The 25,627-nt window shown below is 43.8% G+C and overlaps 1 protein-coding gene across 1 annotated transcript in view; it reads left to right on the forward strand.

The window, feature by feature from the left end:
- GDPD5 (glycerophosphodiester phosphodiesterase domain containing 5) overlaps positions 1-25,627 on the forward strand; it is a 252,636-nt gene that overhangs the window by 174,724 nt on the left and 52,285 nt on the right. The window contains exons 6-8 of the mRNA XM_077841822.1: positions 7,090-7,188; positions 9,392-9,485; positions 19,195-19,340. Coding sequence (XP_077697948.1) covers positions 7,090-7,188; positions 9,392-9,485; positions 19,195-19,340 — 339 coding nt within the window. The remainder of the gene's footprint in view (positions 1-7,089; positions 7,189-9,391; positions 9,486-19,194; positions 19,341-25,627) is intronic.

Raw genomic sequence — 25,627 nt, forward strand, 5'->3', positions numbered from 1 at the left:
ATTTAGCACAGTCACAAACACCCCAACTCAGTAAGGTAGGTAGAGATACTATAGGATGTACCTCTGCACACCCGTCTACTTGTAGAACACCTGAAATGTTAGTCATTGTCTTCCTCATCACCATTGCCTTCTACAATATCACCAGTGGCCATCATTCTGGCACCTCCCAAGGACTACAGCTCTCTCTCCTACTGCCCCTAGGCTGGGATGTCACTTTCATAATAGGTTACACTAACACTGTTATGTTGGATGCATATTCAGTGGGGGATTCCCCCCCTTTCCTTATTTGTATTTCCTCATCTTACTAACGTTGTAGTGTCTCTTTTCTATATATTAGTATATCAGTGATCTCAACTTATTATCATATACGTCAGTTTGTTACCATGGCCCTTTTGTGGTTAGGTATCACATTTGTTATTTCTTTCCTAACTGGTTATTTCAGTTCTTTCCAAGTTGTGGTGTACCTGTTACATTTAAAGGGGTATGAACTTAGGAAGCCCCCTATGCCAACTTACTTCAACGTATCCTCTATGTTAAGGTCACAGCTATATATGGGCCTTTATGCTTTAGCTCAGCACCATGTATCTAGGTGAAAGGTCCCAAACATATGAATGCTAATTTTGATTTAGTGCAACATACAGGATGTGGCCTGTGGGTCCCTTGAGTTACAGCCAAAATATCTTCTACTGTAGACCTATAAACCTAGTATAATAAAACAAATAATCAAACCCATAAGAAACTTATAAGAAAAGATATATAGGCAAGCTAGCCTTAGACGTGTGTCATGTACCTGTTATGTAGGTCAGTTCATTGCCAGGACACTTTTGTGGTTGACGCATGTACCTGTGGTCAGAACTTCCCCTTAAATTCTATTTTCAGCTCCCCAGGTTTTCTGTGGGCTGTTGATCAGTGCAAAGTTTATCTGTTCAAAGATCATAGCCTCAAGCCTTATACTAACTTGCTGAAGCTAATGTCTTGTAGGATACAGGTCTGTACATTTCTTGCATTACTGCTGAATGTAATGCAAAGCAGAATATAATGCAAAGCAGTGAATGTAATAAAGGCAAGCTATAGCCCACTGGGCTAGAGAATAGCTCCCATTGTGAAGCTGATTTTAATTTTTAGTAACCAATTTGCAGCAAAGCACATCTGTGTGCCTTGTTTGATTTGCAAAAGCACACAGGATACAAGCTTCCATTTGCAGGTTATTATTTCATTGAGAGCACCAGCTTTATGCTTGGCACTGTGCAGACCTGGAGAAAAGATCCCCGCCCTGTTCCAAACAGCTTGCTGTGTAATTCAGACAGATGCAATGTCATTCTGTGCTGTTCACAACGTACTGGAGAATGATTCAGGCACAAAACAAGGAGGGTGTTGAAAGGTTTCATGAAAGATCTATGGTTTGAAGAGGGATGTGATGAGGTGTGAAGCAGGTCCCTGGAGGCACAAGGAAGGGAGCGTTCCAATCATAAATGGTAGTGTGGAAAGAAGTTCTTAGGCCCATAGTGAGAGAAGGATAGCAAGCGGGGTGCTTGGGAGGATCTGAGGGTGTGTCTACACTGTGATTGAAAACCTGCAGCTGGCTCGGGCTCCTGGAGCTTGAGCTGAGGGGCTGATTAATTGCAGTGTAGACATTTGGGCTCAGGCTGCAGCCTGAGCTTGGGGGCCTTCCTGCCTCACAGGGTCCTATAGCCTGGGCTCAAGCCAGAAAATCTACACCGCAATTAAACATCCCCTTACCCCAAGTCAGCTGGCATGGGCCAGTGGCAGCTTTTTAATTGCAGTGTAGACATACCCATAAAGACCAGGAAGGGGGAGCGGTGTACTGTAGGCAGGAGAGGAGGTGTTGAGTTGTGAACTTGAAAGCGAGAGGAAGCTAGTGAATGAATTCGTGGATTGTTCCAAAACCAAGCAAAATTTGGCAACTTTGGCTGTGTCTTGATTTGCGTTTTCAGGTTCAGGTGAAATTTGGGGACCTCCAACCTCTGTAAATTGGAACAGAAAAAGATGTCCATACACCAAAATCCACAGAGCTTAGCGGTGTATGGAAACACAAGTCTGCAGGAGAACAAGTGCTAGATGAAACACTACTAAGTGTAAAATATATATATACACACACACATGCAATACACAAACGCATAATAATTGATTATGGGACAGATCCTACAAGCTCTCAATACACAACTCCTGTTGAAATCAGTGGGAGTTCTGCACCCGGGGGGATTTTGCAGGATTGGACCCTTAACCAGCATATGTGCAGGGGATTTGAATTCTGCCACTTTCCTGTCTCTTTCCTCTTTCCAAAATGTGTTGCTGTTGGGAGGTGGTGGGTAGGGAGGTAAAGAAGGGGGGCGGAGGATGTCTGCTGCTGAAAAACAAGTTGTTGATTCTGAGCACAACATATGTTTCTTGGCAAGGAGTCTGGTATTTTTCTGACACATTCCAGGTGGCTGGTGGGCTTGGGTGAGTAACACCAAAAGAGAAATATGTTACAGGGATCAACTGGTGATTGCTGCCCCCGCCGCCCCTGTCCCTCACAAATTCCAAGCCAGACTTGTCCGTGTCTTTCCCTTGAACTTTCCAGATGCTGCAAGGTGGGAGGCTGAGCGAAGGGGTGGGACCGCTGAAGGCCAGAATTTAAATTTGTGTCTTGGTTCTTTTTCGTTAACTTTGGATGGCTGAAATCCAATGCCATGTCAGGAAATATCTGCTCCATGCACTGTCAGGATGCAGTGGCCTGTATTTTCAGGGCAAGGAATCTGCGTTCAGATGAGGGTCTCTTCCATGATCCTATAAAGAGTTATGGATCATGGGCCAAGTTCAGAGGCCATATGTAAGACAGTGTCAACTCCTTTAGACCAAAGGCTCTACCTTCACATGTACCTTCTTCCCACTCCTGTGTATTACTCCAGCTTGGTTTTCTTTGCATATCTGGGGTCTGAGAGTGGGAGGAGGGTTCAAGGGAGTCTGGCGCTACCTGTACACATCACCACTGAATTGGTCCCCAAGCTGGGAGCGAATCCAGCTATAACTCTCAAGCATTCTGTTAATTGACGTCCACTTGGCTGATGTACGCAGGCAGAACACTTTCGCCGTTTCCCCAAAAGCTTTTTTGCCCAAGCAGATGAGTTGAAGGTAAGCGGAGTGGCGATCAGCGTGCCTTCGTAGTTCTGTCGTCAGGGTAAGGGCCTCGGGGTGGGATACTTTTTGTTCACAGGCTGCCTGGATCAAATGCACACTCCTCTATCCCTACTATTACATCCTGCCCAGAGCCCCTGAATGGGATGTAACAGTAACCAGCAGATACAGGTGCTAAAAGGAATGAATCGTGAACACTGTTGCGGGACATACAGACAGAATACAAGCAGCCTTCTATATGTTGCTGAGCACTTCCTCCCAGATGATCTGCTAGAGCAGAGAGCACAACAGGAAGGTCGCTAATCACATCTGCATTTGTGTAATTCCACCTACTCCAGCAACCCATGAAGGCTCACACAATCCGAACCGCCGTCAATGCACCTTTGGAATTCCCCACCTTTCTTATTGTTCATGTTGCAAAGACAACTAATCTCAGATATCACTTCTCTGACCTGCGTAGGTTGAGTGAATCCAGTACGACCAGGAAATCACTGGAAATAATGCGCGAGGCCACCTCATTTGGTGGTGAACGGAGAGATTTTTGTCTTGGCCAGCCAATCCAAGACTTCCCCTCCCTCCCGTCTGAAGAAGGCCTCCCAAAGTTTAGAAATGGGTCCCTAAAATTCTTGCCTATTAGACCTTCCTCTCCAGTGCAGTTCAGACCAAGTTTAGCCTTAATCCATCCCTGACCCCCTTACTGTAAACTTCACCTCTTTCTTATGGGCAGCTGCTGAGAGAAATTTCACCCTGACCGTTCATGTAGGAATGAGAGGAAACCATATCATTGCACTCTTTTCTATTGCGCCATGAATGTTTATTGACCATTATGCTCGTGTTTGAGCACGCACCCATTCCTGTCACCAAGGACCTAGAGGCTGGTGTAAATTCATTGGTGTCTGACAAATTACACCAGTTGAGAATCTGCCCCTTACAGACTAAAAGCAAGCCATATGGTGATTGTTCAAGAGAAGGAGAGACGAGGTGGGTGAAGTAATATCTCTTATTGGTCCAGCTTTCGTTGGTGAGAGAGACAAGCTTCTTCAGGTCAGCTCTGCGTAAGCTCCAAAGCTGGTCTCTCTCACCAACAGAAGCTAGTTCAATAAAAATATTACCTCACCCACCTCGTCTCTGTAATATCCTGGGACCCACTTGGCTACAACAACAGTGCATACAGGAGAAGGAGCATACAGGGGTCGTGCATGAGGAGGAACTGCTCAAAGGGGCGGATTAGAAAGAGTAGGGAGGGTGCATGGCAGATGAGGACATGGGAATTATTCTAGGCCCAGGAGAATTTCTTTCCCAGGTGAGAAGTATTTTACTCAGAAATAACAAGAACAGGTTTTTTTAAGTTTTTTTTTTTAAAAAAAAACAAACCCAACAATGAAAAGAAACCTCAGCTTTTTTCATGGCAATGGACAACGTGTCTTAAGTTCAAACAAATCCAGATAGTTGTAGGAGTTTTGTACTGTATGTTTTGCCTAACCTATGCTTTCTCTCTCAAAGACTTTTTGGTCTTTTTTTTTTTTTTTTTGCTCTGAAATTTTCTGTAAAGAATCCAGATCCAGCTAGTACATGAGATCAAGGCACAGAACAGCAGCATCCTCTGAATCTAGCCAGATGTACAGTGCAGACTGAGATAACAGATGGAAGAGAACAGTGTTCTGACGCATTTGCTACAATGTTCTTTGTGATAGAAATGATGGATAAGACAGACATGGCAGGCTAAAGCTGTAAAGCTGAAGTTCTTTCTGTGCCATCATGAGGCTATTTTAACCTTTTGCCTTCAGTGAATCCAGTGATTTTTTTTTTTTTTTTTGGTGCTGTGCATAGACTCGTTCATTCTGAATACGTCCAAGTGCCTGCAAAAGATGCACTGAAATAAAGGGGGAAGCAATGCATTGGATTCTGCCTTTTTGGGGTGTTAGAGCTTCATAAAAAATCAAATAATAACACTAGCTAGAACTTGCTAGGTTCATCTACATAGCTCTTTCAGTGCACCTCAATGCAGATGAGCAAGGGTGTTGCCATTTCAGATGGTGAGTCTCTCCCAGGGAAAGTCATGTTGAACTGTGCCCACCTTTCAGAGGTGGCTGCTTATTGGCGTGTCCTTGTTGTGGTGTACATGTACACCGTGGTGGTGTGTCAGCATGACACAATGCCAAACCACTGTTTTGGAATCCTTTCACTTACTGCAAGCTAAATTTGGAGAACTGCTCTAATAAAAGTGGGAAGACCCTTGAAAATGCAGTGTAGATGACACCCCTTCACCTTTTTTATAGAGCACCTGACATCACTGATTTGGGAGCAAATGCCCTGGCTAGGGCTTTCCATGCTTACTGCTGAGAATCTAGTCCCACCTACTGATGCCAGTGAAATGTTCTTGTTTCATCAAATGTGTCTCAGTTGATTCATATTTTGAAGCCTGCTCGAAGAAGGGAAGAGAAAAAGGCAATGGTCAATTTCATGGACTGTTTGAGTCTGGTAATCTGTCTGAATTAATAAACTAGTGGAGGATTTAAGGCTGAGTTTAACCAGTGATCAGTGTGGTTACTGCCAAGTTAAGTTTTGTCCTGGGTGAAAAAAGATTGTTGACCTGTCTATAATCAGGCCTGCCTCACTACGCTGTGGGATGGGACTGGATTGTGATATGGTTCTGTGGGAGAAAGTGGTGCAGTGTGTAACGCTGGTTACAGAATATGGTTAGAATGTAAGTGTGAGTGAATGGGAAGATTTGAGGCCGATTATACTATCTATACATAAAGCTGTTTTTCTTTTTGTATATACTTCCCCTTATGGGAAGCATTCATGTTTGTCCAGATCGTCCCTTCTCCTATCTTAAAACAAAAAGAAAAGGCGGACTTGTGGCACCTTAGAGACTAACAGATTTAGTCTCTGAGGTGCCACGGGTCCTCCTTTTCTTTTTGCGGATACAGACTAACATGGCTGATACTCTGAAACCTATCTTAAAACAGTCACATGGCAAAATGTAATGTGTGTTGGTTCAAAATTAAGCTTGTGGTTTTGAATGAAAGTACTGTAGAATCTTTCCATTTCTGAAATATTTTTTGTGACATCTCCATGACTAGAAGCTTGCAACCCTGGTAGCCCATTCTCTACAGTCCTCTGCTAATCTTTGTGGATGAATAGTCCTTTAGATCCACCCAGGATACCATGTTGTCAATCCAAGATCTTTTTTCTGCCTTGTATTCTTCTGCCAATAACCTTCCCTTCCAGTGCCTGAAAACATGCATTGCCCACTAAATCCCTTAAAACGGGTCTTGCAAATTGAATCTCTCTCTTCATAGGGTCTCTAACTAGAGTTTGTTGAGTTCAGATCATCTCTAGTACCAAAACCTCCTTTCAGCAAAGATCCATCGTCTTACCGAAATATGTGATGCCGAAAACATCATTTAGTGGAAACTCATTGAAAAGCAAAAATCAGGAGTTTCAAAATGGTCTTCAGAGGACTTTTTTCACAATATTGTTCCAACTAATATTTTCTATTTCAGCACCACCTTAGTTGCTAGGTACCTTTAACTTCCCTCCCTGTTGGATTGTTACAACCCATAGCCAAGAGGGTATCACTTGTATTTCAAGTGGGCTCTGTGTCCTGCCACTGCCGATCTATTGCTAAAAAGAGCGCTGAATAGAGTGTCAGGATTTAAAAAGGAAAAGCATGCACTGGAAACACGCTTGTTGAAATGTCACTTGGTCTGAGACTGCCATTGCTTGCCCTTTGGCAAGTCACTTACTCTCTTTGTGCTACAGTTTGCCCATGTGTAAAATGAAGGTAATACCAAAATCCATCTCACAATGATGTTGCCAGACTTACTTCCCCTTTGTAAAGCACTTAAAGAACCTCAGATGAAAGGTACTATGCTAAGCGGACTACACAGCAACAGTGTTCATATTAGAGATTTGACTTGTAAATACTTTCTTCTTTTGTTTCAGATCGGCCTGATGGCGACCTTGGTAGTTACTGTAGTAACCATGTCTTCTATAGCACAACTTTGGGATGATGAATGGGAGATGGTAGTTATTTCAATGCAAGTAAGTTGCATAGTGCGTTTGGCAATTTAAAGCCTTGTTGCAAAGAACGGTGCTTGTTCTGTAGTTTTCAATACATAGGGTGAAATCCTTGCTCCCATCAGGTCAATGACACAACTCCCGTTGACTTCAAAAGGGCCAGGATTTTACCCATAGTCTCTATCTTTGGAGTTAGTTCTTATAAATCAGGCTGAAGCAGAGCTACAGAGCTGGACATATGAAATATTGATCTTGGATGTCACATAAAGCCCTCTGAAATCAATGGCCTATTGGGCTGCATTAGTAGAAGCATTGCCAGCAGATCGAGGGAAGTGATTATTCCCCTCTATTCGGCACTGGTGAGGCCACGTCTGGAGTAGTGTGTCCAGTTTTGGGTCCCTCCACTACAGAAAGGATGTGGACAAACTGGAGAGAGTCCAGCAGAAGGCAACGAAAATTATTAGGGGGCTGGGGCACGTGACTTATGAGGAGAAGCTGAGGGAACTGGGCTTATTTAGTTTGCAGAAGAGAAGACTGAGGGGGATTTGATAGCAGTCTTCAACTATCTGAAGGGAGGTTCCGAAGAGGATGGAGCTAGGCTGTTCTCAGTGGTGGCAGATGACAGAACAAGGAGCAACGGTCTCAAGTTGCACTGGGGGAGGTCTAGGTTGGATATTAGGAAAAACTATTTCACTAGGAGGATGGTGAAGCACTGGAATGGGTTACTTAGGGAGGTATCTAGGTGGAGGTGGAATCTCTATCCTTAGAGGCTTTTAAGGCCTGGCTTGACAAAGCCCTGGCTGAGATGATTTAGTTGGGGTTGGCCCTGCTTTGAGCAGGGGGTTGGACTAGATGACCTCCTGAGGTCTCTTCCAACCCTAATCTTCTATGAGTCTATGATTCAATGAGACTCCAGCAAGCTCAATTAAGTAGTTATGTTGTTTCAGTTTGTGTAGCTGTGTCCCAAATTTTGAATCCTAGGAGTACAGACCTGGAGCTTTAAAATTCCTTCTGGCCTTAAAGGGGAATTCCATTGGAGTTTGTTTTTTTGGGGGTGGGGGTGGGGGGTGTAATACTGTGCTTCTGTTTAAAAATTAATTAAAAGAAGACCCTTGATTTCTTCAGAGCAAGTGGAATTTTCATGTTGTAAGGCAGGTGAATAATGGGGGGAAATTATTGCCAAATATTTTAGTGAATCCTGAATTGCTTTTTGAACCAGCCATTTTTTCACGTCTCTTTGTTCACTTCCCCAAAGATGTGTTTAGTGGTTTGGGTTGGGGTTAACTATCCTTTGTAGGAATACTCAGACGCATGCGCAAAGAAGGGGATGCATACACGAATAAGGCTGTTCCCTATTTGTGGCAGAAGTGACTTCCCCTGGTTTCTGAAGATTTAGTCATGTAGTAAGGGAGTGGGAGCAGTACCATGTGACTAAGGTAACCAGTCACACACAATGAAGAGTGAAGTGTCAAAGCATATACTAGATAGTACTTAGTCCTGCCATGAGTGCAGAGGACAGGACTAGATGACCTCCCGAGTCCCTTCCAGTCCTATGATTCGACAGGTGGTGAACAGCCATCAGGCTATGCTGTGTGTAAAGTTGTTTGCTGGACAATCTAAAGAGCCAGAGTTTTGTATTTATAATTAGTATTAATATTAGATAGCAGCAGCAGTGGTAAGGCGGGGGGGGAAGGTGATGGGAGTATGAAGACTAGGCTGCAAAATGTGTGTTTCCTCCTGCACTCTTGTGTGTTTAATCTGCTGTTTTAAGTAGGGCTCTGTTTCCAATAGATAGCGGCAGCTGGGGACCCTCACATTGGCCTTCCACTTGTGTTCCGAGTGCCAGAACTGCACAGCTTTGTGTTTTTTTGATGTCCAAGCCACACTGGCAGGTTGAGGGTGGTGATGGCTGAAACTGGGTGCAGTCGAAAGCTGATGAAGGTGCAGGGACACCTGGAGCATGGGGTTGCATGCCTGACCATCTTGGCTAATAGTGATCGTTGGACCTATCCTACGTGAACGTAGAGCTACTTTGTTGCAGCAGCTAAAGAACGCATGGGATGTGTCTCAGAATGGGGTAGGCAGATTCCCTCTGGAAACTTCACTGTTCAGCCGAGAGCGCTTGTCTTGAGACTCTACTGTGTGTGTGTAATAACTGTTTGAAAAGTTAAGTGACGCTGCCTATAAAATACCTTTCATTCAGTCCTTTTTGTTTGTGTTCCCCTAGGCCACAGCTCCCTTTCTGCACATAGGAGCCCTGGCTGCAGTCACGGCCCTGTCTTGGTTGATAGCTGGGCAGTTCGCAAGAATGGAAAAAGCCAGTGAGTACCAACCAGACTTCACCTTGTTTGCCCACGTACTGCTGTCTACGTGTGTTCTGAGATATGTTTGGAGTGATGTGTTTTTAAAGAACAAGATTGGCTGTCAGCTGACAAGATCCTATTGTCAAGAATAGCTGATTGATCCAGGATTTGTGCCCTTGAAGCTACTTTCTCAGATCTTCAGACCCTCTACTGTTCAGAAGAACTGGGGGAGGTTATGGTCACTGTCCTAGATAACTGGACAAACTCGGATGGAAGCAGGAGTGGGCTGGCCCAGTCAGGCAGCAGTAAGCCACTTACTGTTTTTCTACCAGTAGACGCACACTATAACTGAAGGATGTGAAAAAGCATTTTCTGAAGCCTTTTTTGTTTTAAGACTTCCCCAGCAGCAAGAAAGAAGTTAATTACACCACGCTCCAGCAGAGTGATGTGTTCTTACGTATACAGTTTAACCACAAAACCCTCAACCCAAGACATCTCACTGGCTCCCCATTCATTTCAGTTCATAAATACCATCCTTGTTTTTAAAAGCCTTCATGTGCTTATTGCTTGTATTACAGTAGTGCCTACAGGCCCCAGTTGAGATCTGGCCCCATTACTCTGTCAGTGGTTCTCAACCCATGAGCCACTTTTGTGGCCCAATCAGCATGGAGCTACGGCCTATGTGACATTCTCAGGGCCATACTGGTAGTATATATATTTTGTGGATAAGGCCCATGTAACACACAGAGAGCTGCATATGCGACCCACAGTGGTTAAAAGGTTGAGAACCACTGCTCTATATACTGCACAAATGCATAGTGAGACACTGTCCAGGCTTCAAAGAACATAATCTAAGGAGACAAAGGCAGAAAGAGCAGAAAGGCGAGTGGTAGAGATGGGAATCGAACCTATAATTGGTTAAGAGATAGCAAACAAAGGATAGGAATAAATGATCCATTTTCACAATGGAAAGCAGGGTCCCCTGAGGATCTGTACTTGGACCCGTGCTGTTCAACATATTCATAAATTATCTGAAAAAAGGGGTGAACGGTGAGCTGGCAAAGTTTACAAATGATACAAAATTACTCAAGATAGTTAAGTCCAAAGCTGACTGCAAAGAGCTACAAAGGCATCTCACTAAATTGGGTGACTGGGCAAGAAAATGGCAGATGATATTCAGTGTTGATGAGTACAAAGTAATGCATATTCGAAAAATAATCCCAATTATGCATATAAAATGATGGGGTCTAAATTAGCGTTGCAACTCAAGAAAGAGATCTAGAAGTCATTGTGGAGAGTTCTCTGAAAACATCCACTCAATGTGCAGAGGCAGTCAAAAAAAGTGAACAGGATGTTAGGAACCATTAGGAAAGGGATAGATAATAAAACAGGAGATATCACAATGTGACTCTATTAATCCATGGTGCGCCAACACCTGGAATACTGCGTGCAGTTCTAGTCACCTCCATCTCAAAAAATATATATTAGAATTGGAAATGGTGCAGAGAATGGCAACGAAAATGATTAGGGGCAGCTTCTGTGTGAGAAAAGGTGAAAAGATTGGGACTGTTCATCTTAGACGACTTAAGGGGGGATATGATGGAGGTCTATAAAATCATGACTGATGTGGAGAAAGTGAATAAGGAAGTGTTATCTCTTCACGTAACACAAGAACTAAGGGTTGCCTGATGAAATTAATAGGCAGCAGGTTTAAAACAAACAAAAGGATGTACTTCTTCACACAACACCCAATGAACATGTGGAACTCATTGCCAGGGGATGTTGTGAAGGCCAAAAGTATAAGTGAGTTCAGAAAAGAATTAGATCAGTTCATGAAGGATAGGTCCATCAGTGGCTGTTAGCCAAGATGGTTAGGGCCACAACCCCGTACTCCAGGTGTCCCTAAACCTCCAGCTGCCAGGACTGGATGATGGGATGGATAACTTGATAATTGCTGGTTTCAGAGTAACAGCCGTGTTAGTCTGTATTCGCAAAAAGAAATGGAGTACTTGTGGCACCTTAGAGACTAACCAATTTATTTGAGCATGAGCTTTCGTGAGCTATAGCTCACTTCATCAGATGCATGCTCAAATAAATTGGTTAGTCTCTAAGGTGCCACAAGTACTCCATTTCTTTTTGATAATTGCTGTTTTGTTCATTCCCTCTGAAGCATCTGGCACTGGCCACTCTCCGAGACAGGCTACTGAGCTAGATGGACCATTGATCTGACTCAGTATGGCCGTTCTTATGTTCTTAATCCAGTTCTCCTGACTCCTAGTCCAGTGCCCTGTCCACTAGATGAAACTGCCTCTCCTCTAATCTAGCTTCATGTGTAATCTATCCAATCTCATGGGCCTTGGAGCTTTCTGCTGCCTTCACCATTCTTTCAGTTCGCCTGGCACTAGCCACCTCTCTTTGCCTTCAGCAAATATCAAATATATTTTCTGAAGGGTTCAACTATAGAGCGTATGAAATTACTGTGTTAATGCTGTAAAAATTCTTTTAATTAGTAATTGAAGGGTAGTGTGAAATGCAAGCCTTGGGAGGGTTTGGCAGTACTTACAAAAAAATTGCCAAGAAGTAGGTGTTGAGTATGTGGAAGCAGCGGCTGAGTGAGAGGAAGAATATTAAACATGTAAAGAATTCATATTAAGAGAGATTTCTCCAAAGGAAAATTTGCTGTAGTTTAATTTACAAATGGAAAAGGTGTACCTGTTCAACAAAGAAAAGAAAAGAAATAATAAAATAAAATACAGTGTGTAATTATTCTGCCAGTCCAGGTGGGAGGAACTGTCTACGAGAGTAGATAATACGTGTTCCTTGAAGTTCTTTTCTCTGTATTGTGCTCTTAGCTAAGCCAGGAAAAATTGCCACTTATTAGCTCTATTTCCTCATATTAAAACTTTACAACAGCCTAAGGCACCGTTCATAGAGTAACTTCCCCTCTTACACCATAACATCACAAAATGCCTTGTATATTCAGGGATCATTTTACCCATCACTGAAATGCAGCCACCTCAGGGGTACAATGCAGCAGCTCTTCAGTGGTACAAACCTGCATCATGCTGCAGTATAAGACAGGAAGCAAAGAACACTTCATCAATGGAAACTGCTAGGGGAAAATAAGGAATGCGAACACAAATCCACAGCACAAGGAGAAAGTTGCATCTGTCTTGCCTGCCTGACCATAGTCATTTGTAGACGTACTGGCTGTTGCCCACTGTCATTGGCACAGGAGTCTACGGTTCCTGTCCCTTTTCAGGCATCAGACTCTTTAGCTGTTCTTTTCCCCAAATCCAGAAAAACCAGCTCAAAATAAATGGTCTCTTTATAGCTCTTGTTGTTTATAAGTTCCTTCCTCTCTCAGAACTCACCCAGAAGGCTTCCAAGGCCAAACCCAAGACGCAGGATTAAAAGAAGCAATAAAAGCAGTGAGGCGACGGGAGGAGCTCTGCCAATGAACTCGTTCAGGAAACCAGATAAAATGGGGTGGGGAGGAGGGGGCTCCTCACCAAGGCAGAAAAGAAAGGAGAGGAGAAATGTACTCTGAGAAACAGCATTGTTTGTGTCTGCCTCCAGAGTATCAAATGTCTGTTGGTGATTACAGAAGAGAACAACCCCCTTCGCTTTCCCCCAAGGTCTTCATTGTACAAGCAGATAAATACAGAGCTGAGAAACTGCAGGTAGATTTTTTTCTAGCCATCTTGGTTTGATCATAAAATGTGAACCTTTATTTTTCAAGTCAAGGCAACTTACTGCTGGTGAAAAGGGCTGGAGGCTAATGGGCTCCAGTCATCTCCAGAACAGGAACACGACAGATGAGAGATGCCTGATGCGCTCTCTCTGTTCTTACACAGTATCCTTCTCTGTAGTATCTCGGAGCTTCTTATACACTCAAGAATTCATCATCCTAAAGCCCCTGTGACCTTGGGAAGTGCAATCCCCAGTTTGTTAGAGATTGTGGCTTGCTCAAGATCATGTAGGAAGCTGGCTGTGATTTCCAATAAGGAGCTAGTTGTTGGTGAATGTTGTGGTGTGGGAATAGAACCCTAAACCTCGTGAGTCCCAGTCCGGTGAGTCACCCACAAGGCCACCCTCCAGTGGGACATAATGCTGAGCTGAAGGAACTGCCTTTGGGAGGCGAGACGCTAGTTCAGATGCCATGTACATTCAGTCTGTGGTCTTTTGCTGAGATGACTCGCAAAGGAGCTAGCTGTGGCGATTTTGCAGTGTGGTGCACAGACACCAGTCTCTGCATGTGGAGGATCCCCCTCCATGCACAGTTCTGCCCGTTTTGACACACAAGTTTGGCTGCTGCCTGCAATGGACTGTCCCACCCCGCCCTGCCTTTCCCATTGCTCAGCCCCGCAAAGAGCCCCTGTGGCATCAAGGATCTACATGTGAGCAGGATGTGACAGGCTGGGGGCTATCCCCTACCAGCCCCATGTGGGGATCTACTTAAAACTGGTGCTGTCCTAACTTCCAAGTGGACTCTTTCTGTGATGTGAAGACACCCTTAGGGTAGGTTGCCAGGAACAGCGATCAGCAGGGGTATTCCTGACAGGGAGGTGGGGGTGAGGACGCAATGGCCTGAACCACTGTGGAGACACAGGGCCTCCATGCTAATCACCCTGGCCTCTGACAAGTCCTCCAGGATATGAGTGCCTGGCTGGCAACCCCCTAGCTTTGTCCACGGAGTGGATGGGGGCAACTTTAGGTGAAAAAACTCCCAGGAAACTCCACCAGGGGAATCGCACATATGACTTTCCACACAGTGGGATGGTCACTAGAAATGGGACTGAGATTGGAACACAGTTTGTCATACCACATGTCTTTTAACAGCCACAGTGACTTTGCTCATGACTCACCTGGACCCTATAGGTGAAAGGCTTGCTGCTTTTCCATCACGTACACTCTGATTCATCCGATTCCACCCATAAACAGGGTTTGCTGGGACTCCCATTCCCCATGGCGTATGTATATGCCAGTAGTGTGTCTGGTTTTCTGTAACCACAAACACTTTCCAGTCTAACTCAGAAATAGTTTTGATCCTTTATCAAACTCTGCCAGGCTACTTTGGAGTGGTACCCGCCATCCCTTGACATGCCAGGCACATCTTGTTATAAAAACAGACTTCTCGCTTTGTCTCCTAAATAATGTACCTAAGTTCATGGGACTGCACCACAGTTAAAATGCTGTGTCCAGGAGGAATGTGGTCCCAAGATTCACGGTATTAAAAGGAAAGTGATGCCTTCAGCTGCCTCCCACATTGCTCTGTGAGGTTTTCTAAAGAGATTAATGGGCTTCCTGGAAATGAACTTTACATTTCCCAGCATTTGTGGCTAATGGTGGGATTCAGCTTCAATCCCATTTCACAATGGTGCACGTCCTGTGATCTATGCTGAGTGACATTGACCTTTCTCATGCAGGTCAGTGATCAAAATCTGTCCTAGCACATGTATTTCATTTGGTATTTGCCTAGGATTTGGATCACTGAGCTGCATCGGCTCAATCAGCAGAGGTGGATAGGAAAGGAAAGGGTCTTTCATACTGGCAAAATGGGCTATTTGAGGCTTGGTGGAATCATAGTGTGTATTTCTGGGGCAGAGAAATCCAAGTGGAAAGAGCCATTATAGAGTAATCCAGAGCAAATTGGAATTACCTGGAAGTTTCCAGTGATGTAATTTAGCTCCAGAGCACCACAACTATGTGATGCTGTACACCACGATGGCATCTAGTTTACTTATCTCCTGAGCGCTCGGGAAGGACTGGAGCTAATTTCTCTCCCACACTTACATTCTCGTCTAATTGATTGGCAAGTAGGTGCATGCTTGAACAAGGATATTAGATGGCAAAAGCAAAGGGCAGCTTATAACTTAGCAACTGAACATCTGTGTTCAAACCATTAACCAGACTTCCTGTGGCTGTTACTTCTCCCAAGAAACAACCCCGGTATCATTGGTTTCAAGTGACTGTTAATAGCCCATCATGTTCAAAGCACCTATCATCCTAACTAATGCAGCTTGGTAGGGAGCTAGGAGTACCTCTGCAGTGGCTGTCAGCACCATCTTCTAAAGATTCCCATCTCATTTGAGTGAAGTCCTTGGCAGGCAAAGGAATGCTGCCCTTTGCAAAACGCAGGACTGAGAGTCAGGAGGTCTGGGTTTTGTTCCTGAATCGGTGTTGCCAACTCTCATGAGACTTGCAACGTTTGTTGTTTCTCTTAACGCCCCGGCTCCTGGAGTCAAGTAATTATGTGAATCTTATATTTTAATTGAAAGCTACATTTCTAGCTCTCATGATTGTAGAGAAAATCCTGAAAATGGGACCCAAATGTACTCCTGAGCCAAACGTCCTCGCCTTTTGAGCTTTGACTGGCGATTTTTTGGAATGCTTGGGGTAGGCAATGCTGACTTTGGGCAAGTCATTCAACCTCAGTTTTCTCCATTTGTGATACTTGCCTACCTGCCAGGAGAACTGTCACAATTTAATCCATTGGTTGAGACGTCTGAGATCCCGAGGTAGGGAGCCCTGTAGAAGGACAACATACTTTTTATTTATATTTACCACTTTTGCTACAATACTTAAACACTGTGTGTGTGTGTGTGTGTGTGTGTGTGTGTGTGTGTGTGTGTGTGTACTGCTTTTTCTCCACTGCTGTTGTAGCCATTGAGCTCAACTGCAATGAAAGCCAATCCCAAGGCAAGTTGGAGCCATTACAGGGCAGCAGACATGGACTCTGACCCATTAGAAGCATTAGTCATTGCAAGCTGCATCTTTATCCAAGATATAGCGCTCCTGAGAGCAGTAGTGGGGGCTGCTTTGTAGGACTGACACACTTGACCTGGTCCCCGGGCTGGTCTCTGGACTCCCTGATGTGACTATAAAAGTCTGGAGGGGTTACGCTTCCCAAGAGAGATATTGGAATACAAAGAACCGTGCTATAAACTAAAATATTCATAGTGTGGTGTAACATTTGGATTAAAACTTAACAAAGAGGGAGGCCTACAGTTTAATAAAACCCATAGTGGGTCTGTTCAATGTGTGGCGGCAGTCAAAAAAGCGAAGAGAAGAAAAGCGAAGAAGAACCATTAGAGGGGATAGATAATAAGACAGAAAATATCATAATGCCAGTATATAAATCCCTGGTACGCCCACACCATGAATACTGTGTGCGGTTCCGGGCACCCCATCTCAAAAAAGTTACATTAGAACTGGAAAAAGGACAGAGAAGGGCAACAAAAAATTATTAGGAGTATGCAATAGCTTCTGTATAAAAGAGATTAAAAAGCCTGGAACTGCTCAGCTTTGAAAAGAGATGAGGGGATATGATAGAGGTCTATAAAATCATGAATGGTATAAAAAAAGGAATAAGGAAGTGTTGTTTATCCCTTCTCATAATCCGTGAACCAAGGTCACCTGATGAAATTAATAGGCAGCAGATTTAATACAAACTAAAGGAAGTACTTCTTGCCCCAATGCAGTCAATCTGAGGAACTCGTTGCCAGAGGATGCCGTGAACGCCAAAAGTATAACTAGGTTAAAAAAGGTTTCAGAGTAACAGCCGTGTTAGTCTGTATTCGCAAAAAGAAAAGGAGTACTTGTGGCACCTTAGAGACTAACCAATTTATTTGAGCATGAGCTTTCATGAGCTACAGCTCACTTTGGATGGGCTATTACCAGCAGGAGAGTGAATTTGTGTGGGGGGGGTGGAGGGTGAGAAAACCTGGATTTGTGTTGGAAATGGCCCAACTTGATGATCACTTTAGATAAGCTATTACCAGCAGGACAGTGGGGTGGGAGGAGGTATTGTTTCATATTCTCTGTATATATAAAGTCTGCTGCAGTTTCCATGGTATGCATCCGATGAAGTGAGCTGTAGCTCACGAAAGCTCATGCTCAGATAAATTGGTTAGTCTCTAAGGTGCCACAAGTACTCCTTTTCTTTTTAGGTTAAAAAATGGCTTAGATCAGTTTATGGCAGGAGTCCGCAACCTTCGGCATGCGGCCCATCAGGAACGGCGAATCACAGTGAACCACAGCCACTGGAAGCTGCAGGGGGCCATGTCTGTGGACAATCAACGTAAACAAAATGTCTCATGGCCTGCCAACAGATTACCCTGATGGGCCACGTGCCGAAGGTTGCTGACCCCTGATTTATGGAGCGTAGGTCCATCAATGGGTATTAGCCAAGATGGTCAGGGATGCAACCCCATGCTCTGGGTGTCCCTAAGGCTCTGACTGCCAGAAGCTCGGAGTGGATGACAAGGAGTGGATCATTTGATAATTGCCCTGCTCTATTCATTCCCTTTGAAGCATCTGGCATTGGCCAATGTCAGAAGACAGGATACTGGGCTAGATCAGCCATTGGTCTGACCCAGGATGGCTGTTCTGATGCTCTTATGGGGCACTGTCTGACTCAAGGTGTCTACTGACTGCAAAACAATACAAATGTCCCCATCACTGTCCCTGCCAAACACTACACTCTATGGTTCTTTGCAACCTCAGTGCATCCCAGAGTATCTTCCCCCTTTTTTTTAATCCCACCAGAAGTCCCTCTGTTGTGCCCACCTTTCTTGTAATAAAGTTGATTACTTACAACCTCTCTAGAGTCTGACATTATGTCCCCTCAATCATCCAAAAGAACTTCTAAGGCCTGGTCTCCATTTAAAAAAAATTGCACCAGTTTAAATTGATTTCAAACTGGTGCAAATCCTTAATGTAAATGCAGCTAAACCAGTTTAACTCTTGCTTGATGTTAGTTTGGTTTGCATGTAAATTAACAAATTATGCTATTTAAATGTGCCTACATTATTGTGGGTGTGCACCAGTTTAATTAGACTGATTTAAAACTAAAGTTAACCTGGTGCAGGCTTGGAAGTGATGCAGTCATAGAATCATAGAAGATTAAGGTTGGAAGAGACCTCAGGAGGTCATCTAGTCCAACCCCCTGCTCAAAGCAGGACCAACCCCAACTAAATCATCCCAGCCAGGGCTTTGCCAGTCCATCCATCTCTACACCTCCAAGACAAAAGGCTGGGAGTCAGGACCGCCAGATTGTATTTCTGGCTCTTGCTGACCTTCAGCAAGTCACTTAGGGCTGGTCGTCTCTACGAAGTTAGGTTGGTTTAACTACATTGCTCAGGGTGTGAAAAATTTCACTCCTTGTGTGATGTAGTTCCAGCTATCTAAGCCCCAGTGTAGACACCACTCAGTACCTGAAAGAATTCTTCCATTGATCTAGCTACTGCCTTTTAGGGGTGTGGACTGCCTACGGTGCTGGGAGAACCCCTCCTGTCGGCACAGGTAGTGTGGACACCGAAGTGCTGCAGCAGCGCCACTGTAGCGTTTCAAGTGCAAACAAAGCCTCAGAGAGGTGGATTGACTGCAGGCACAGAAGCACCCCTTCTGTTCTTCTAGCAAATGTCTACATTACATCACTACAGCGGCGCTGCAGCTGTGCTGCTGAAGGGTTTCTAGTGTAGACATATCCTAAACCTCTGTGTGTGTTTGGTTTCCCTATCTGTAAAATGGTGGTAAAGCACTCTGAGACGCTGGAATGGGATGCATCACTGGCCAAATACAAAGCATTCCTATTCTTTGTAGCTGGAGGGAATTGCTATGGTTTGTCCATTATGTTCGGGGGAGCAGGACAATGTCTTTCGTTTGTTTTTTCTGGAGCGATTTGTTCTGAACCAGCATTTTCACTGGCTGCATTTGTGTTCAGCTTCACAGATGTTGATATTCACTGCATACTTTGCCATCGTAGTTGCACTTTACCTCGTTCCCCTCACTGTCTCTTCCCCTTGTATAATGGAGAAGAAGGACTTGGGACCAAAACCTGCCATCATTGGCCATCGTGGTGCACCAATGGTAAGTAGCTTCACGTTTTAATCAATTTGTCTGTGCTGGGTTTGGCTGCCCTGGAGACTAAAGTCTGCTATCCGTAGGACATGTGCAGCATGACTTGGTGTGTGATCTTGGGCATGTCATTTAACCTCACTGTTCCTTGGCTTACTCATCGACCTACCTTCTTCACAGGGGGTTGGGAAGCTTGGTAAATTGCTAAGTGCTTAGAGATCCTCTTACGAAGGTCACTATTTTGCTATGGAAAGGCACCTGCCCTGAAATTTCCAAAATCCTCCTGATTTTAGTGGCTCACTGTTGCTCCCTACAAAACCTGCTAAAGAGAGTTTGAAAGGCTCTGAAGTTATGTTGGGGGCCTCCAAAACTTTTCTGTAACCCACATTAACCTAGTTAGAGTGTGTCTTTGTCCTTATGTGTGGCTGGATCATATAAGAAATATGTTCCTGCCTGTGACTTAATGGACTTGGTCTTTTAGCTCACTGGTTCTCAACCAGGGGTACACAGAGCTCTTCCAGGGGGTATACCAACTCATCTAGATATTTGCCTAGTTTTACAACAAGCTTTGTAAAAAGCACCAGTGAAGTCAGTACAAACTAAAATTTCATACAGACAATGACTTGTTTATACTGCTCTATATACTATACACTGAAATGTAAGCACAATATTTATATTCCAGTTGATTTATTTTATAATTATATGGTAAAAATGAGAAAGTCAGGAATTGTATTTTTAGGTCTGATTTTGTAAGCAAGTGGCTTTTAAGTGAGGTGAAATTTGGGGGTAGGCAAGACAAATCAGACTCCTGAAAGGGGTACAGTAGTCTGGAAAGGTTGAGAGACACTGTAATTAGCTCAAGCAATAGAAACACATGCTTTTAGATCAAGGTCCTAGATTCCTTTCGCTGTTAGGACTCAGGCAGGGGTATTTAAAAATGCAGCACAAGAAAATATCTTTGGCAGGTGACATTTTGCGACACAATGCTTACATGTGCCGTGCATTGCAAGAATACAACATTGTGATGTTGTACATAAAAATTTTAAAATGGCAGTGTTAAAAAACTGCTTTGTGGGTGGGTGGTTGGTTGGTTGATTATTTCCCAGTGGATCAATACCAGTATACATTTATTTTGTGGCTAACCAAACACCACTGGCTCTCTGCACCTCCGGGCCATGGTTGGTGCATTTATAAATATCTAGGTAGAGCAAGCCAGTTTTTGGAGATAATCCTGTTTCTTCTGATACTTGCTTATTCTGTGCCTCTGCTGATGGGCATCTTGAAAAGTCTGAGATGGATCCAGGTAGAGCTTTTGCCAGCAGGCCAGTAGGTAGGGCTTTTTTTTTTTTTTTTTTGAGGTAGGGCTTTTGCCAGCAGGCCAGTCTGTTGTGGTTAATTCTTGGGACTCTGCAGCCATTAACAGATTAGCTGCAATGGCAGTTGGCCATCTGAGGATATTGGCATGCCATATCTTCCTTCTTGGAGTCTGTTCCGTATGGCTGCTTCACGGGTACAGCAGAGCACTTCATGACTGGCTTTCTCCTTGCTTCTTGATAGAGTGCTCCCTGTGACCATTAATTTTGGTAGGAGGGGGAGGAGGAAACAGGCTGCAGTTTAATCATTAGCACAAAAACATTTTATACTTGTGTGGCTTCCATAAAAGGAACTCATTCTTAGGGGCATCCAGATACAATTTGTCTGCAAGGCTCAGGCTCACTGAATCCCTCTTGTGATTCCGTCATCTACATCGGTGACTCCCAAGCTTGATTGGTTCACACACCACCTCTTAAAAAGTTCTTGTGAAGGTAACGGCTGGAATGCGAAGCTCATGCACCCCCAGTGATGCACATGCTGTGGTTTGGGAACCCCGATCTATGTTCATTACATGTTTGCTGTACAAAACGCAGAACCCTCCTGTCATTTAAAGGGCTGATATTACATTTGCCTCTTTAATGGCTTTTTTAATAACAGCTTTTGTTCAAATTTTCTGAAGACATAAATCCAGGGAAGATAGAAATCAACTTTATACTTCAACCTGAAATTCCAGCTGAAGCTCAACCAAGCTTGGGGGAGATGGGGGAGTTGTTTTTGAGGAGTGGTGTGGAGGTGGAATAAAGTTCCATTGGTGGGAGAGTAAACTTTTTTCTCTGTCTGTCTACGTTTTATATGGATGTGGCTGAGCCCGGAAGTATCAAAATAGCTCTATGATATTCTGGTCTCTGATTATTTCCTGCCTAGCAGGAAGTCATGGAAATTTATCTGGAGACTCTTTTGCTATTAAATTTCCTGAGTTGGAGATTTGGATAAATTTCCATATGCTTATCTGACCAAACCTCAAACCATATGAGGCTTCATACTTCACATTATTTCGTTGCACTTCTGTAGTATTTTTGTGTTGCGTAATAGAAAGGCTGCTGCTAAAGACCAGCTTTTCTCCTTCCCTTCACCAGAACTCAGTAAATAAAGCTAATCACTGTACAGTATCTGTTGTGTAGGTAGGTGGTTTATTTTAACGCTTCACAGAAGACAAGATTAGAAGCAAAAGTGTAACTTCTCTGAGCTGTGAAATCAGTCGGATAAGAAACTGGCAGCTACATTGAAAAGAAAAATGAGAATGAAAGAGAGAAGTGGCTAAAATATTTTGTACTGCCCCCCTCTTCCTAGAAATATCCCGAGTGTCATCTCGAGTCTTATTGTATATTTCAGGGGTCCCTTCTAAGCTCTCCTTATTTGGATTATTTTCTCTTAAATGCTGATGCCGCACCAGATTCACTTGTCATACCAAATGTATTTACTTTCAGACCGAATTATTTTAAAGCTTTGCCAAAAGGAATTCCACAAATAGTATCTAATTTTCACAAAAATACTTGCCGTGCTTTGTCACTGAGCTAACTGTTTTGGAGAAAATCTTACTATGTTTGCAACAGGGGAACTAGAGAGTAAATTACCCCGCTTAAAGGAACTGTGCTGCAGAATACCGGCAACACTATTAAAGTTCTCCTTTAAATAGTGCAGAGATCGAAGGTCTCCAAAGCTTGGGAGCTGGCACCTAGGGCAATAGTAGATCTAACAGATAAGATCTGATAATACTTCACTGATTATATAGCCTGTGTTAATCTTTATCTCCAGAAAGGGGCAAATGTGATTTCTGGGTTGTGCTGAGAGAGTCAAGATTTAATGAGGACTTGTGGCACCTTAGAGACTAACCAATTTATTTGAGCATAAGCTTTCGTGAGCTACCGCATCCAAGGAAGTGAGCTGTAGCTCACAAAAGCTTATGCTCAAATAAATTGGTTAGTCTCTAAGGTGCCACAAGTCCTCCTGTTCTTTTTGCGGATACAGACTAACACGGCTGCTACTCTGAAACCTGTCAAGATTTAATGGAGCACCGTATAGTTAGTTTCTGTACTAGCCCAATGAGACTGCACCTAGAATATTGTGTTAACATCTGGAAACGTTATTACCTTAAAGATTTAGGTAAATGTAACGGATTTCAGCAGAAAGCCACTGAAATGATGAAGGGTCTGGAGGGACTCTCTTCCAAGGAAAGGCTTAGTGTCCGGGAATGATGACTAAGTGAGGGGTGGAGGGCAGGAAATTGATTAGGGTGGTTCAATGAATAAAAGCAAGGAATATTAGGTTACAATTAAAGGAAGATTTAGGCTGAATATTAGAGGACCTCTTTATGAGGATCAGATTGGGTCATACTATTTGTGCAGCTGTCTCTCGCGGGAAGCAGCCGACGGGAGTTGAGGACGCTCAGCAGCTCACACTATAACCCAGCACAAAGGACGCATTCAAGTGGTGCAAGTGCTTTAGGGTGCAAGTTGCATTACTGTATCAATGTCCATTTCCATCATCCATATATATGCATTTATAAATGAATGATGTATTGGCAATTTATGCCATGAGCAAAAATAGCAACTAGGTTCATAACGCCCATTGATAGTAAATGGGAGTTAGCAAAAAAAGGAGGACTTGTGGCACCTTAGAGACTAACCAATTTATTTGAGCATAAGCTTTCGTGAGCTACAGCTCACTTCATCGGATGCATACTGTGGAAAATACAGAAGATGTTTTTATACACACAAACCATGAAAAAATGGGTGTTTATCACTACAAAAGGTTTTCTCTCCCCCCCATCCTACTCTCCTGCTGGTAATAGCTTATCTAAAGTGATCACTCTCCTTACAATGTGTATGATAATCAAGGTGGGCCATTTCCAGCACAAATCCAAGGTTTAACAAGAACGTCGGAGGAACAGTTTTTTTTTTGTGGGGGGGGAATAATAAATAATAATAAATAAATAATAAACAAGACATAGGTTACTTTTTATAATGACTCAACCATTCCCAGTCTCTATTCAAGCCTAAGTTAATTGTATCCAATTTGCAAATTAATTCCAATTCAGCAGTCTCTCATTGGAGTCTGTTTTTGAAGTTTTTGTGTTGAAGGATAGTCACTTTGAGATCAGAAATCGAGTGACCAGAGAGATTGAAGGGTTCTCCGACTGGTTTATGAATGTTATAATTCTTGACATCTGATTTGTGTCCATTTATTCTTTTATGTAGAGACTGTCCAGTTTCCCAATGTACATGGCAGAGGGGCATTGCTGGCACATGATGGCATATATCACATTGGTGGATGTGCAGGTGAACGAGCCTCTGATAGTGTGGCTGATGTTATTAGGCCCTGTGATGGTGTCCCCTGAATAGATATGTGGGCACATTTGGCAACGGGCTTTGTTGCAAGGATGGGTTCCTGGGTTAGTGGTTCTGTTGTGTGGTATGTGGTTGCTGGTGAGTATTTGCTTCAGGTTGGGGGGGGCAGTCTGTAGGCAAGGGCTGGCCTGTCTCCCAAGATTTATGAGAGTGTTGGGTCATCCTTCAGGATAGGTTGTAGATCCTTGATAATGCGTTGGAGGGGTTTTAGTTGGGGGCTGAAGGTGACGGCTAGTGGCGTTCTGTTATTTTCTTTGTTGGACCTATCCTGTAGTAGGTGACTTCTGGGTACTCTTCTGGCTCTATCAATCTGTTTCTTCACTTCCGCAGGTGGGTATTGTAGTTGTAAGAATGCTTGTAAGGAGAGTGATCACTTTAGATAAGCTATTACCAACAGGAGAATGGGTTTGTGGGTTTGGGGGGCGGGGGGGAGAAAACCTGGATTTGTGCTGGAAATGGCCCACCTTGATTATCATACACATTGTAAGGAGAGTGATCACTTTAGATAAGCTATTACCAGCAGGAGAGTAGGGTGGGGGGAGAGAAAACCTTTTGTAGTGATAAACACCCATTTTTTCATGGTTTGTGTGTATAAAAACATCTTTTGTATTTTCCACAGTATGCATCCGATGAAATGAGCTGTAGCTCACGAAAACTTATGCTCAAATAAATTGGTTAGTCTCTAAGGTGCCAGAAGTACTCCTTTTCTTTTTGCGAATACAGACTAACACGGCTATTACTCTGAAACCTGTCATAATGGGAGTTTGGTACCTGTCATTTATGCCATTGAAAATGTCTGCCAAGATCACCTTTCTGGTGAGGAGAAAAGTTCCCTGGTTTTTCTAGAACACCTGCCCTGTCCCAACCCCGCCACCAACCCTGACCCCTAGTTTGTGGGGCTGGGCGGCAGCCAGGACCCTGCTGTAAGGAGCCGGGCAGCAGCCCTGACCCCGCAACCAACCGTGACCCTGACCCCCACTGTCTGGGGCCAGACAGCAGCCCCGGCCCTGGACCCCGCCGCCCTTCAGTATACAGTTGGGCTGCAGCTGTGTGCTAACTGGGCTTCATGCCGCCCATGGGCCGCGAGTTGAGAGCCGCTGTTCTAGAAGGATCAGAACCTAGATTTGTGGTGACCGGCCTTTAAGATTGGAAGAATTATGCATCACTGCTTTTGCATAAGCTCAAATGTAGTAAATATGGTTGTTCCATCAACCCCCTGCTTGTTTTTAGCTGTTAATCTTGAATATATGTTTGTTACTTTGTGTCAGAAGTGAGATTGTTAATGATGGGCCTGTCTGGTATTGCAGGTAATCAACGGGAAGATTTATAGTACCAACAGCTTAGCATCGTAGATGCATCTTTCTGGAAAATTACATGATGCTTTATTTTCACTTCTTTTTATTGAGACCAAACGAGGCACTGGCCTTCTAAAGCAGCGTCAGGGTGGTACTGTGGAAACAACCAACCCAAGTGCACAGTGGAGACAGGAGTGGTTCATAATCATGGTGCTTGGGTCTCCAAATAGCAGGGAAGTAAATGCTCTTGGCAGAGCACCCAGACAGCTGTTCTTCTAATAGT

Source organism: Eretmochelys imbricata, chromosome 1 (assembly GCF_965152235.1).
Source record: "Eretmochelys imbricata isolate rEreImb1 chromosome 1, rEreImb1.hap1, whole genome shotgun sequence".
Lineage (NCBI taxonomy): Eukaryota > Metazoa > Chordata > Testudines > Cheloniidae > Eretmochelys > Eretmochelys imbricata.